Below are 12,541 nucleotides of genomic sequence, written 5' to 3' on the forward strand. Positions count from 1 at the left end.
TACACAGAACCATGAAAAGGACTCGGCTTCGACGCAGCGGGCAGTTAATTGGTGAGCTGACATATTGCGGGCAAACAAATACGTATAAAACTCACGATTATCGTCCAATTATTATCGAAAAGAGGTAGATTGCGCAAAATGGGTTACAAAGTTTGAGTTTGGCGCCAAATACCCTAGCGGGAATTCTTGATTCAAGCCTTCGGCTCCATTTACGATGATCCATATGGTGAAATTGTCAAAAAACTGCAGCGCTTCTGACAGCTGTTTGTTTACCAACCCGGCAACGTTGAAAGTGCGCGCGACCGGACTTGATATTCACATACGTGGGAATTGGGAAAATTTAAGAAATGGACATCTTCAGCAGTTTCATTTTTCCAAATGTTCCACACAACCTACGGTGAGGCTTCAGTTGGCAGGAAACGTAGCACCAGCTAATTCTAGCGTTCTTGCTTTTCCAGAGATACTATGTTCTCGAACCGCAAACACATGGTTGTTGTCGGAGTGCTCGGAAAATCAACGGATTTCCACTGTAACAAGCTGATCGAATTTAATGTACTACATATTCATCCAACTCTGATGGATAAAGAGGGCAGTGATGTACGGTTGAACAACCTTTTCTGTGTATGCGACTAGCATTCTAATCCAATCTCTTCACTTTAGGGGCGTATAAAATTTTACTACCGTACCGATGACCACACAATGTTTGTGCACTTCGATACAACCTTCGATAATTTCGTACTGCTCGAGCTGGCCGATCAAATGATGGGTGAAAAACCGGACCAACCATCGGCACACTTTGTCGAGTTCAACAGCGCAATCCGGACCCGGTTTGCACGCGTGCTGTTATTCGCCCTGCAAATTTGTCACATTGTGGTGCTGGTCGAAACGGCCGTTACTTTCGACATGTCGTACCTTTCACTATTCAAGTCACTGAAAATCATTCGAGAGAAGCATGTTCTCAGGTTTCTCCCCGAAATGCTGAAGAGATGGTCGTTCATGGGCAAGGAGTGTCGATTGTGCAATCCCCGGTTAATCTTTATGTTCAATCTACCGGACAGCTCGGAGCCATACTCGCTCGAAGAAATCAATACGCTGCAAATGAAGATGGAAGAATTTATCAGCAAAACACTGCGCAACGAGTTTATCATTACGAACAATAGTGGGCTGTCGCTATTTGCATTGCCCAGAAACAAACCGTTTGTCTTTTACATCCAGCGGAAGGAACAACGACAGGATCCAGTGATAGACACAATCAACATGCTCTCATCGTACCTAGTCAGCCAGAAGAGCACCGGTATGATCAATAAGGAAGAGGAGAATCAGGTGTTGGAGAACTTGAAGCCGTACGAGTTTTTTGGATTCCCAAATTATAAACTCAACGTGGACCGACCGGAGAAAAAGGAAGAGCGTAGCGTTTTGCAATTTGTGCAGCAACACGTAAACGAAGCGATGGAGTACGGATTTGACGATGGCAACCCAGGCGGACGGCAACGGAATAGAACGCATTTTGTCGTAAGAAATGCTGCTTACATGTTTAAATCGATCGTGACTGTACCCCAAAAGTTATACACCATTTCAGCTTCCGCCGATCGGTGTTTGGTACGAAGTGTTCCAATTCATGCACCGTCTATTCATTGAAAATCCCAACAAACCGTCCTACGCCGAGTTCGACTCGGAATACGTAAGTCACCTCTGATAGTCGCCGGGGGCTTGTGGAGGGAATATTAATGTAATCGTTCGCTACCTTTCAGCGACTGTATCTGGAAAGTTTCTACGACATTGTCGATATCGATGAGCAATTCTTTGGCGAGATTAGCGAACAGGGTCTGCACCTCGCAATGATGAAGTACAAAGAAAAGCTGCCAATGCACTACAGCACGGCGTACCACGAGGCAAAGTATGGGGAGGCCCTCAATCTGCTGATGCTGTATGCACGGGGTCCCCAAGTGAAACCAAGTGTCGAGGAACTAAAACAGTACTGTGAGGCGATATGGTTGAACGGCAAGCAACAGTGCGAGTATCCGAGCTTGCGTGGCAATCCGTGCCTCATGGGCAAACACAAACCGCAGGACCCTTCCGAGCATTCGAGCGGGGTGATTTATGTATCCTCGTGCAACTGCGGGCGCACGCAGGGCCATCGGGAGGATCCGTACACGATTCGCCAAGCAAACTTTGAGTTTTATCAAATCATAGCACAAAGTTGTAGCAACTGCAATCGGCTGGAACGTGTGCAGTTTCCCATCTTCGAACCGTCGATTAGCGACTTTCGGGCGGCAGAATTTATTAACAAAAACTTTTCCAACCTAATGTCGTTCGATAAAACCAAACGAACGGGATCAGACGTTGGTCCCCAGACGCGATCGACGCACGAACATTCACCTCTTTCCGGCAATCAACGCAGCCAAAACAGCTCACAAAGCTTGAGCTTTATCATCGATTCCGATGATGATGAAGAAACGAAGGAAATTGCCGATCCGATGGCAATTGATTTTGACACCGATCTCATGCTCTCGCAACGTTTATCGAAGCACGAGGCGATAGACGCTGTTGAAGCGTTTGATTTGGACATAAAAGAAGAACCCAATGCTGAGGATCGCATCGACGAGCTAGAAGTAAAAGTCGGTGAGTTGGGCGAAGAGATGGGTACATTGTCACTGGAACCGACCCCACCGACCGCTCCGTCGAAGCAACCGTCCACAACGGAATACTTACCTGGAATGCTGCACGCCGCCAGCCCTGCCGGTCTGTTGCCGCGTTTTCCATCGTGGTCGCTGGTGTGCTTGGGTTCGAGTTCTATTTACACGCACAACTCGGGCTTACCGGAGCACGTACAGAGTGGGTTTCTGTCCGGCTCGAACTTTCTCCTACCATGGGACGTAAGCGTTCGTCTCGAGCACGCCCAATCGTGGGCTGCCTCGTACGAAAAGATACGCAACCGGAAGAAAGGCATCTCGCACTGCTCGAAGAGCTACGAACAGAGCAATACGTTTACGCTAAAGTTATTCATCGGCATCGAGTACGAGTGTCTTCGGGGCCATCGGTTCTGTATGGACGGTCCGAACAGCATCATTCGGAACGGCACCGAGATCGCACGGGATAGTGGCAGCAAGGTTGTGTTCAACGATATGCCCATCTACTTTCCCTGCCCCTGCCGGAACACGGTCAACAATACGGCACAGCTGATGCGGGTGCACATCGTAACGCCGAAAGCGCCGGTTCACGTGATCATCGATCCGAAGGTTAAAATTATTCAAAACAACGCCCAAACCCAAAGCAGCTTAACGTTCACCACGGGCGTGAAGGAACCGATTAGGCTCTCGCAAAGCTCCTACTGGATACTGCGTTTGCCGTTCTTGTACGAGGGTGATACTGGCCCTTTGGTAGCCCCGGTTGAGGTGGACCCTGCGACCGCTACCACGCACGGTGTACTAATGGAGGGGATGTTCGGCGTACGGGAGAACGAATTGAACGATAGTCGGTGAAACGGACTGAACGGTAGTGGGTGCTTAGAATCAGGTTGTGGCCCGCTGACTGGTCTGTCCTGTGTTACGACTACGGTGGATGTTTCTTGGGATGTGCAACGCGAAAGTAGAGGGCTCTGTTGAGGATTTAGTACTGCCTGAACTGATTTTGTTATACAATATAAGTTTCAACACGAAGCAATGGCGTAAATAAATAGAAAATTATCTATATATTACATTAAATTTGGTTCTTGTATGGGAAAGTTTTCACGAAATGCAGTCTTTTACCTGGAGTTTATCAAGAAGCCACGAGACGTTTTGAATACAAAACAAAACAAAAAAAACATTCATAACAAAATCACAGATAAGCCAGCGAACTGGGAATGGTTCGCCACTGCGGAATGCTGGTAATTGTTTACTTAGTACGGAACCGATCATTTAGTAGCAATCAATCGGGCTGCCGCTTCGCAAGCGAATTTTGCATCGCCATCCCGGAAGACTGATATTTTTATGCACTTTCATACTGTGTTGAGTCAACATGTGGACCAACGTCGCTTCCACGCGAACTACGATGCGGACGATCACGTTCGTTACACTCTTCTGCTCCCTGCTACCGTTTTTCATCATTAGCTACGCAAGTAAGAGTGGAAATGGGTGAATGTATCCGATCCGATCGTTTTGTTGCTTTCAGCGGTCACCGTATCGCGCCAACTCTGGCTGATCATTCTCCATCGGCGCTATCCGTGGCTCAAACGGACCACCATCGGTGGTATCAAAAGTTTCGTCGATCGATCCCGAAACCCCGAGGTGCTGTGCGTGCTGATCGAGATGGAAGGTGGGTGGGTAACGGAAGTGGGAGTCGATAGACTTATCAGACGTCCTCATCCTCGGCAGGTGAGATCGACATCGTGCAATTGAGGCAAGAGTTCGTGAATCACATCAACGACTGCGGTAGTGGCCATATGCGGCTGTGCTTTCCGCAGTTCATTCTGCCGTTTGTGTCGTGCTGGAATAAATATTCTTGGCTCAAGGGGTAATTCGCACCGTAGTTCGAGGTTACACGCAGCACAAAGTTAAATCACTTTTCCCCTAAACACCTGACCCGTAGGACGCGCAGTGCCGGCGAACATATCATACTGGCCCCGGCCATTCAACGGGGCCATTCAGTGAAGGAATTGATGTGTTTGCTGAACAACAATGAAGCCACTGCCACTGCAAGCACCAGCGCGGAAGGACCGCCAATAGCGAAGGCGCAATCTCATGCTTTGCCCTGGCAGATTGTGTGCTTCCCTGTGGCACCGGCGACCGATCGGAATGAAAAGTGCGGCCCTTCTACTTGTCTGCTTTACACCATCGAGCTGAAGTTGCTGAACGAAGCGGAAAAACGAAACCTAGCCTACATCCCGTCGAACGGCTATCTGGAGCGGGCAGAGCCTTTGTTCGAGAATCTGCTCGAAAAGCCCTACTACATACCGAGACTTTGGAATTACATCTTCTCCGCCATCCATCATCGCTGGAGCGAGTTCGTGTACCAGCACGATCCCCTGGAATCGCCGGATATCGATCGCCAGCAGTACTCGGGCCTTAGTCAGCTGATTTCGGCCCTGTTCATATCGATCGTGTACGTTTGCGGGGACTTTGTGTACGCGTTTCGCAGCATCCGTGGCAGCCCCCTGGACAAGATCGATTATCTGAAGCGAATGATCGAGCGTGAGATAGAGAAGCGTAATTTCACCCTGCGCACGATTTGGGACACATTTCTGCTCTCGATCGAGCCGGTCAACTTACTGAAGGAGTTAACCTTTCTGTGGTGGAAAGTTGTGGTCACAGTTACGCTGATGGTACCGTGGTATTTGTGGCGCGAAACAGAAGCACTGTTGCTTTACGTGTCCAGAGGCACACCAAACCGCGACACGACCGTCGGATTCATCGTTGAATGCCTTCCAATTTGCTACGGAGTGGTGATGGAGTGCTGGAAAATGGTACGTCTGCTGGTAGAGGTTAGCCTACGGCTCAATGAGTGATCGAATGTTGTTCAGTAAAGAAAATGCTAGCAAACGAACTGAAGTACTTATTGAACAACATTTATATTCTTCACAATACTTCGTTATCCTTCACACGGAAAGGGATCTTTGCAAACGGAAAGAAACGTGCACATCATGTTGTGGCCGTCGACGTCGAAATCTTCCACTTTGTCTCCGTTGTTGAAGTATGTGACAATCTAAAGGGAAATCAACATCCAGATTAGCTTTCGTCTGAAATCGGTTTCTGAAACGCTTACTTCTTTGCCGCGAACGGAGCCCTGCGCATCGACAACACCAATAACTTCCACCCATCCGGAGCACTTCCCGTTTAACGGTTCCGATAGGTGCACCAGTACATCCATTCCGTCGGTAGATTTCCCGCTTAATGATTTGCAACCGTTGGCGGCTTCTTCCACCTTCAGATGAATGCTCACTGGTTTGTCAATGTGCCGTTTAAGGAGGGAACCATTCACGATTTCTCTGGGTTCGAAATGTCCCATTTTACTTAATGTTATTTCAAACAAGCAACTCGACGCCAACAAAAAGGAATGATACAAGTTTTTTCAAGTCGCTGTCTGACAACTCGAAAGGCGCGCTTTCGGTTACTGCAGACCCATCAGCTAAATTACCTACAGGACACATTTTTGCATCGCATTTTGTGTAGTTTTCAAAGATCTCATCAATAAAGTAAAGTTGATGAATAATTGAAAATATGAAATGCAGTGATTTAAATCTCATGAAATACTTTTCCTATATGTGTTACGGATTCGTGTTTTGTGCTCCACTTCGAGAGCCGCTAGCTCATGGGGTACTGTTTGCTGTCAAATGCCTTTCGTTGATTGTAAATAAACAAGCGCTCTAGAAAAACGCAGCAGTGAACGAAAACAGTCTATTTTCGGTGTTGCAGTTGCGAAAATTCCATCTGTTCACTTCAGTTAACATGGGATGTGATGGTGGAACTATTCCTCGTCGAGACGAGTTGGTGCGATTAAAGAAGAAACCGGAACAGGTACGATAGTAAATGGGAACTTCGCAGACAGCACCAGGCTAACACTTTTCCATTCTTTCCATTTTCACAGAAAGACAAGAATTCTGAAAGGCAATTCCGTTGGAAACACTGCGCGTTAACTCAGTTGCGCCTCCAGCTTCCAATCGTCATGTGTGCATTGGGTCGACTCTATTCTAAGCAAAGTGTTATTGAGGCACTGCTGGACAAAGAAAAGATGCCTGAATCTTGCTCGCACATCAAATCATTGAAGGACATTAAGAACCTGAACCTGACACCCAATCCGGCGTACGATGAAACGAAAGACGACAAAAGTTCCCCGTTCGTGTGTGCACTGATCGGGCTAGAAATGAGCGGACAGTTTCGGTTCGTTGCCCTCTGGACTTGTGGGTGCGTGTTTTCTGAAAGAGCTCTCAAAGAAATCAAGGATAAAGCGTGTTCTGTTGTAAGTATTACTGATGCCGATTCAATGTTAATTCATTTAATTAATCCCGTGCATATTTAGTGCCAAGCACCATTCACAGACGATGACATCGTTGTTCTGAATGGATCCGAAGAAGATATCAAACTAATGCGCACCAAAATGGAAGCGCGTCAAGCACGCTTGAAACTGGATAAGAAAAACAAGGCGGAAAAGAAGGCCAAATCGAAAGAGAGCGTACCATCCTCAACTGTGACATCCGGAGAATTATCTTCTACGTCATCGAGTGCTGTAGCGAGCGGTTCAGGTGTTGCGACCGTGAAAGCTTCATCTAGCGTCGCCAAGCCGAACGGCGAAGGGAGCAGTAAACCCAACGGTAGTAAAGTGTTGAACAAACGGGCCCTCATTAGCGACAAGATTGGTGAAGATCCTGTGTTTAAGAAATCGAAAGACGATTACAGCGTTGCCAAAGACCCGAAGGCATCTGCGGTGTATAAATCTTTGTTTACATCGCACGAAAGCGAGAAAGACCAACAGCGTGCTCACTGGGTCACGTACAATCCTTTCTACAACTGAATCTTCTTTGTTTTAAAGAAAAATAATAGTAGATACTTGTATTTGGTATTGATAGTTGGTGGGCAAATTAATAAACTCGTATTTGACTCCACATTGAGGATAATTTAAGTTCTTATTTGCTGGTATAGCAACAAAATTTAAAAAAAAAATAGAAAAAATATTCAGAAATCAACATAACTCTTCGATTTCTATTTGCGTAACGTATGTAAACACGTTTGACATTTCGTTTTTATATTTTAAACCTGCCAAATGAAGTGTAAACGGTTTGGCATTACAAATTAATTTTAAGCTAGTTTTCACGCCTCATGTGGCCCCCCCGTTAAACTGAAGCATAATTAATTTGTGTATCTATTTATGCTAGGAATGGTGAGAGAACTTCCACAGGGGTCGCGGGAGTCGAGTTGTAGTAGCTTTTTAATAGGGCGACTGAACTGACAGCTGTCGAGCGTTGTAGTTAGTTTTGTCATCACCCGCTTCGCCAAAAAATCGTTTTTATTGTTTGTGCGTTTGTGCAGCTGGAAGGATTCGCGTCCGAAGTTCCTAAAACCGACCGACCAACGGGAAAGCAAACCGCTTCGCTTAAGCAGAATCCTGTTCCTCGCCTACTGAGCCCATCATTCGGTAAGTAAAGTTTCTTCATTTTCCCCACATTCGGTGCGTTGTGGCCGTCGGGCCCCGTGCGGGTGCGCAAACGCTCGTAGCAGGAGGGTGGAGATAGGCCATTGCCCTATGCTGGTGCTTAGGTTTTTGTTGTTTTGACGGCCGGCCGCTCGCTCACCCACGACCGAAAAAAGCCCGTAACAAACGCAACGCATCCGGATGCTATGCAACAATTAGACATTCGCTGCGGCTTCGTATCGTGTATGTGCACACGGGGATGAGCAATCCGACCCGTAAACCTGTATTGCAAATGAGTCACAGAGAAATCATCGGCTGACTTCGTCATATCTGGCAGAATAGGGCGCAGAGATAAAGAAAACGAAACACCACCATACACATAAATGTGGTGATGGGTGTGTCATAAAGAGGATCCATTTTCCTGGGAGCGAAACTCCGATCGGTCCGATGAACCGTATTAAAAAGAATTCGCCGTGTTTGCGCCATTCGCAGGTGGTTCTGTGGCGTATTTTGGCACAAGTAAACGAAGAAAAAAAACCTTTTTTGGTACGATCCTTACGGCCGCACGCATACCGATGGCCGGCTGCTATCAACGCCCGGTGGTCGCTGTTCTATGTTATCTATCGATTCGATTGATTGCCAGAGTCATAGCAGGGAAGCAGCACACCGAGCGTTGGATGAAAATAGATTCTTCAGTGAAAAAACAAACATTTTCACCCCCAAAAAGCACAATACGCAAGCATCGCGCACACGTCACGGAAAGACCGACAGTTCCTTACGATCATGGGCCGGGTGATGGCGATTGCCATGTATTTCGGTACGATTGAGTCACCGGCACCGGCATTAAATCATTCGCAATGTTTCGAGCCAAAAGAAAGTGGAAACTATGACCCAGCCGGGTCGGACCGGCGGTGAGATCGTTGATGAATTTATGGCTCTCAACATTAAGGGACTTATTCGTTGTTCCATAAATTCGGCTCACAGCTGCGGCGCCGTGCACGGCTGACAGATTTGCGTGAAAGCGAATTACCGTATGCCCCCATCATCGCCATAATCATCGTCACCACCAGCACCGGCCCCGCTCACGCCGGTGGTGACATACGATAAGACACTGGGTGTTATCCCAGGTTGGCGTTGTGTGTGGTGGCATTGATCGGTGGCCCCCTTTTCTATATATGAGCATACACTCAAGAGCTGTTGCAAAAGGCGCCCTCCCTTAAATGGACATAATCACCCTGCCCGAACCGGTACCGTTTTGGGTGGATTTCGTTTCGTTTAATGAACAGAAGCACGGCTCAGCATGGTTGCTGCGATCTGCCACGCTAGCCTCTGCTAAAGGGTTATTCTCTAGCCGTTTTCTTGGCTCCCCACGTCACTAACTGAAAACTCTTTAAATTGTTTCTTTTCGGCCCGTTTCTTTCAACTGATCTTTTATTCATCGACCGACGCATGATTATTCCGAAGCAAACAGTTCTAGTTCCGGCCCACGGAGCAAGCTGACCGACTGACTAGCGTTGTGTCAGTGTTTTTTTTCCCCCTATCGCTTTATCTCGGCAACGGCTGAGAACACTTTCTTTGCGTTGGCATGGTAACACACACGGCACACTGCACGCCATTGCAGCAGACTTGCCTCCTGCCGCCTGCTGGAAGGGGCAGGGCAAACCCAGAAATTAAACTTATCCGTGCAAGATCGTGATCATTATGTCGATCGGATCGGAGTACGATCGGATATGGCTCAAAAAACGGTGGCTGCCAAAGAACTGGGCGAAATGTTTTATTTGTATTGCTCGAGGAAGAGTTCCAACATTCGTAAGTAGCATCCATTAAACGGGGCTTTCAAATTAGTTATAGGGGGGCCATAAGGCACTTACATTTCAACACACATATATATTGTACTTTGTATGTTTGTCAAGATTGCAACTGAAAACAGGGAAGCTGCGGCTTCCATTCCTCGCCTTGCTGGGTCGATCGGGAAGATAGATTCAAGAATGAAATTTTACTGAATGATAATGTCCACCCCACGCGTGCCACTCCTGGGTTCTTGTTCTGATTGACTGGGAATTTCCTCTTTTTTGTCCTTCTTTCTCATCGCGCGCTCGCGAGAGACAGAACTGAACACACGGGAGGTGAAAAATTCGAAATCGGTCGGCGTCGGCGTCTGCGCACTGCCTGGGGGAAACGAGGCACGAAGAAAATCGTTTATCGTCGGATCGGGCCGCCTTCGCCGGTGGGGCACGTTTTCGCACTTTGTTTTCATTGTTGCGACACTGTGTCTTTTCGCGGTGCTCTGCTTCACATCTTCCGTATCGTATTCCGGAGCGCGTCGTCCGGACGGCGTTATGTAGTAAAAGTTGTTTACTATTTTTTTGGATTTTCTTTACCGTTCGCATGTTTGAAATTTTTCCTTCAACAGGCCACTTGTTTCGTTTTAGCCACTGTTCCGCTTTAAACCGAGTGGTTCGCGGTCCCAACGAAAGTGTGGAATAATCGAATGGTGGAAAGAGTACGGTCCGATGGATCATGAATGAATCAAACGCACTGCAAGGCGAACCGGAAAACCGGAGTTGAATCTTCGAGCCTGACGGGTGTCGATTGTTCGGCCTGCTCTCCGGAATGATGCTGCCTACCCAAGAGTGTACAGCACGTGGGGAGCACAATTTCCACGCGCGCGAGAGCTGGAAATCGACTGTGGCCGACCCGAAGGGGAAAACTTTCGCCGCGCCCCGTCGAGTTGGGCAATGTGTTCGAGAATTCTCGAGTACCGAATACGGGCGTTCGGCAACTCCGGCTCCCGTTACTGCGCCCGTGTGAACTCCACACCGGAGCCGGAGCGCTATCTTCGGCCCACGGGATTCACAGACTCCGCGCTCAGTCCGACACGCCGTCCAGTCGAGGCTGGTGTTTCGGGTCGATCGGTAACACGCGCAGTTGCAAGCGCCCACTTCTGACCACGCTCCTGGCCCTGTGTGCAAGTTCGGACGAGTGCGTGTGGCCGTTTGTGTGCGTCGATATGCATATTTGCGATTGAATTGGCCATTTTTCCACTCGAAAAACCATTAACCACTCCCCACTGTGCCTTTGCGCCCCAATCGTACTGCCCCAGTTTTCGGCCAACAATAAAAATGTGCCCGGATGGTGGATTGCGTTGGACATCCTTTTTTTTGCCACACCCGGTTCCGTTACGCGACTGTTGAGTATGTCTGTGTGTCTGTTTCCGGTGGTGGTGGTGGTCCTCTCTTATTCCGTTCGTGTTTCGTGAGGTTCCTGTTGAAGCCTTCGGGGTGCAGATCAATGTCCCCTTTATGCCGCACGCTCGAGCAGCATCACGTAGTTATCAATTATGCAGTTACCCACGTTTGGGTTACCCGTACGATGGGGCTGCCGAGTTCCTTTACTGCCTCACGGTGAACCATAAACCATTCGCTCGTGCCACGCTGTTGGGGGATTTTCTCGTCCAAAAACTTTCATTTCGAGCCTGCTCAAGCCGTCGGATCTTCTCCTGTGATTTATTTTTAAACAGGAACCATACTGGAGCCTGGATATGTTATTGGAGTGTTGTGAGAGCCAACAGAACCTGTTGGGAGGTTTAGGCCGCGTACCCCGAAGAGTAATTAATGACACCTGAAGTCGGGGCCCCGTGTGCAAACGAAAGTGACTCGAAGTTAGATCATCAAATCGAATCATAATCATTTTTTGAGAAATCAGTGATCAAATGAGTTGCAGCCGTTTGTTAGCACTAGGAAAATGAATCGTTCCGATGCTCTCGACGGTTCTATCCCGACAAAGATTCTATTTGAATCCAATTTCATTGCGTGACCTCTCCGGACGGACCGAATGCCGCGCCCCGTTCGCAACTTGTTCGTGTTCGCGAAAAGCCTAACCAGGGTGCCCAAAGAGTATGCCGTGAGGACACCGTTTCCTGTATTAACACCAGAAATACCTGGCAATACCCCGAATAGCAGATACCGAAAAAAAGAAGGCCTTCGATCATCCTTTTTGGGCACAACCGAACAAAAAAACAAAGAATTACAGGCGAACATTCGGCCACTGAATATTTAATTCCCGCGATGCTGCCAATGGTCGGCCGTTTCGAGAGGAAGTTTTTATGCTTCCGATTCCCTGCGGACATGGAAAAATACTCATCAAATATTGACTAATATGATTAGATGTTGTATCATTTTTCACTTTCCCCGGCCGATGGAGTTGGAGCAACAATTTCTCGACCTCGTCCTCGCGCAGGCCCGGAGGCCCGCGCGTATCCTTTCTCGGCTTGCAATCCCGGCACATCTGCTGCGGGGGTCGTTTATGTGCACCACAATAGTGTGACCTAGTTTCCGCTTGTTTACGGCGGTGGTTAAGCTTAGTTGCGGCGGGAACACCTCAAGCACCGTGGAGTTGTGCCGCACAGCTCCGTCCGTCAGTCTGTCCGGGCGGG

General features: G+C 48.1%; 4 protein-coding genes across 4 annotated transcripts; 3 read left to right on the forward strand and 1 right to left on the reverse strand.

The window, feature by feature from the left end:
• Nucleotides 1-347: 347 nt before the first annotated feature.
• On the forward strand, nt 348-3,589 carry LOC131208649 (nonsense-mediated mRNA decay factor SMG8). Its single transcript, XM_058201458.1, has 5 exons — nt 348-397; nt 459-597; nt 661-1,512; nt 1,580-1,681; nt 1,752-3,589. Exons 1-5 carry the CDS (start codon nt 348-350, stop codon nt 3,480-3,482), a joined length of 2,874 nt encoding a protein of 957 aa, XP_058057441.1. The 3' UTR covers nt 3,483-3,589.
• Nucleotides 3,590-3,926: 337 nt separating this feature from the next.
• LOC131208650 (uncharacterized) lies at nt 3,927-5,674 on the forward strand. Its single transcript, XM_058201459.1, has 4 exons — nt 3,927-4,099; nt 4,153-4,296; nt 4,356-4,494; nt 4,570-5,674. Exons 1-4 carry the CDS (start codon nt 4,000-4,002, stop codon nt 5,483-5,485), a joined length of 1,299 nt encoding a protein of 432 aa, XP_058057442.1. The 5' UTR covers nt 3,927-3,999; the 3' UTR covers nt 5,486-5,674.
• LOC131208651 (uncharacterized) lies at nt 5,520-6,015 on the reverse strand. The gene is made up of 2 exons (XM_058201461.1): nt 5,743-6,015; nt 5,520-5,682 (listed from the first exon to the last, which is right to left on the reverse strand). Exons 1-2 carry the CDS (start codon nt 5,983-5,985, stop codon nt 5,569-5,571), a joined length of 357 nt encoding a protein of 118 aa, XP_058057444.1. The 5' UTR covers nt 5,986-6,015; the 3' UTR covers nt 5,520-5,568.
• A 343-nt stretch (nt 6,016-6,358) lies between these two features.
• LOC131210334 (replication termination factor 2) lies at nt 6,359-7,569 on the forward strand. Its single transcript, XM_058203566.1, has 3 exons — nt 6,359-6,494; nt 6,565-6,936; nt 6,997-7,569. Exons 1-3 carry the CDS (start codon nt 6,426-6,428, stop codon nt 7,486-7,488), a joined length of 933 nt encoding a protein of 310 aa, XP_058059549.1. The 5' UTR covers nt 6,359-6,425; the 3' UTR covers nt 7,489-7,569.
• The last annotated feature ends 4,972 nt before the right edge of the window (nt 7,570-12,541 follow it).

Source organism: Anopheles bellator, chromosome 2 (assembly GCF_943735745.2).
Source record: "Anopheles bellator chromosome 2, idAnoBellAS_SP24_06.2, whole genome shotgun sequence".
Taxonomy (NCBI): Eukaryota; Metazoa; Arthropoda; class Insecta; order Diptera; family Culicidae; genus Anopheles; species Anopheles bellator.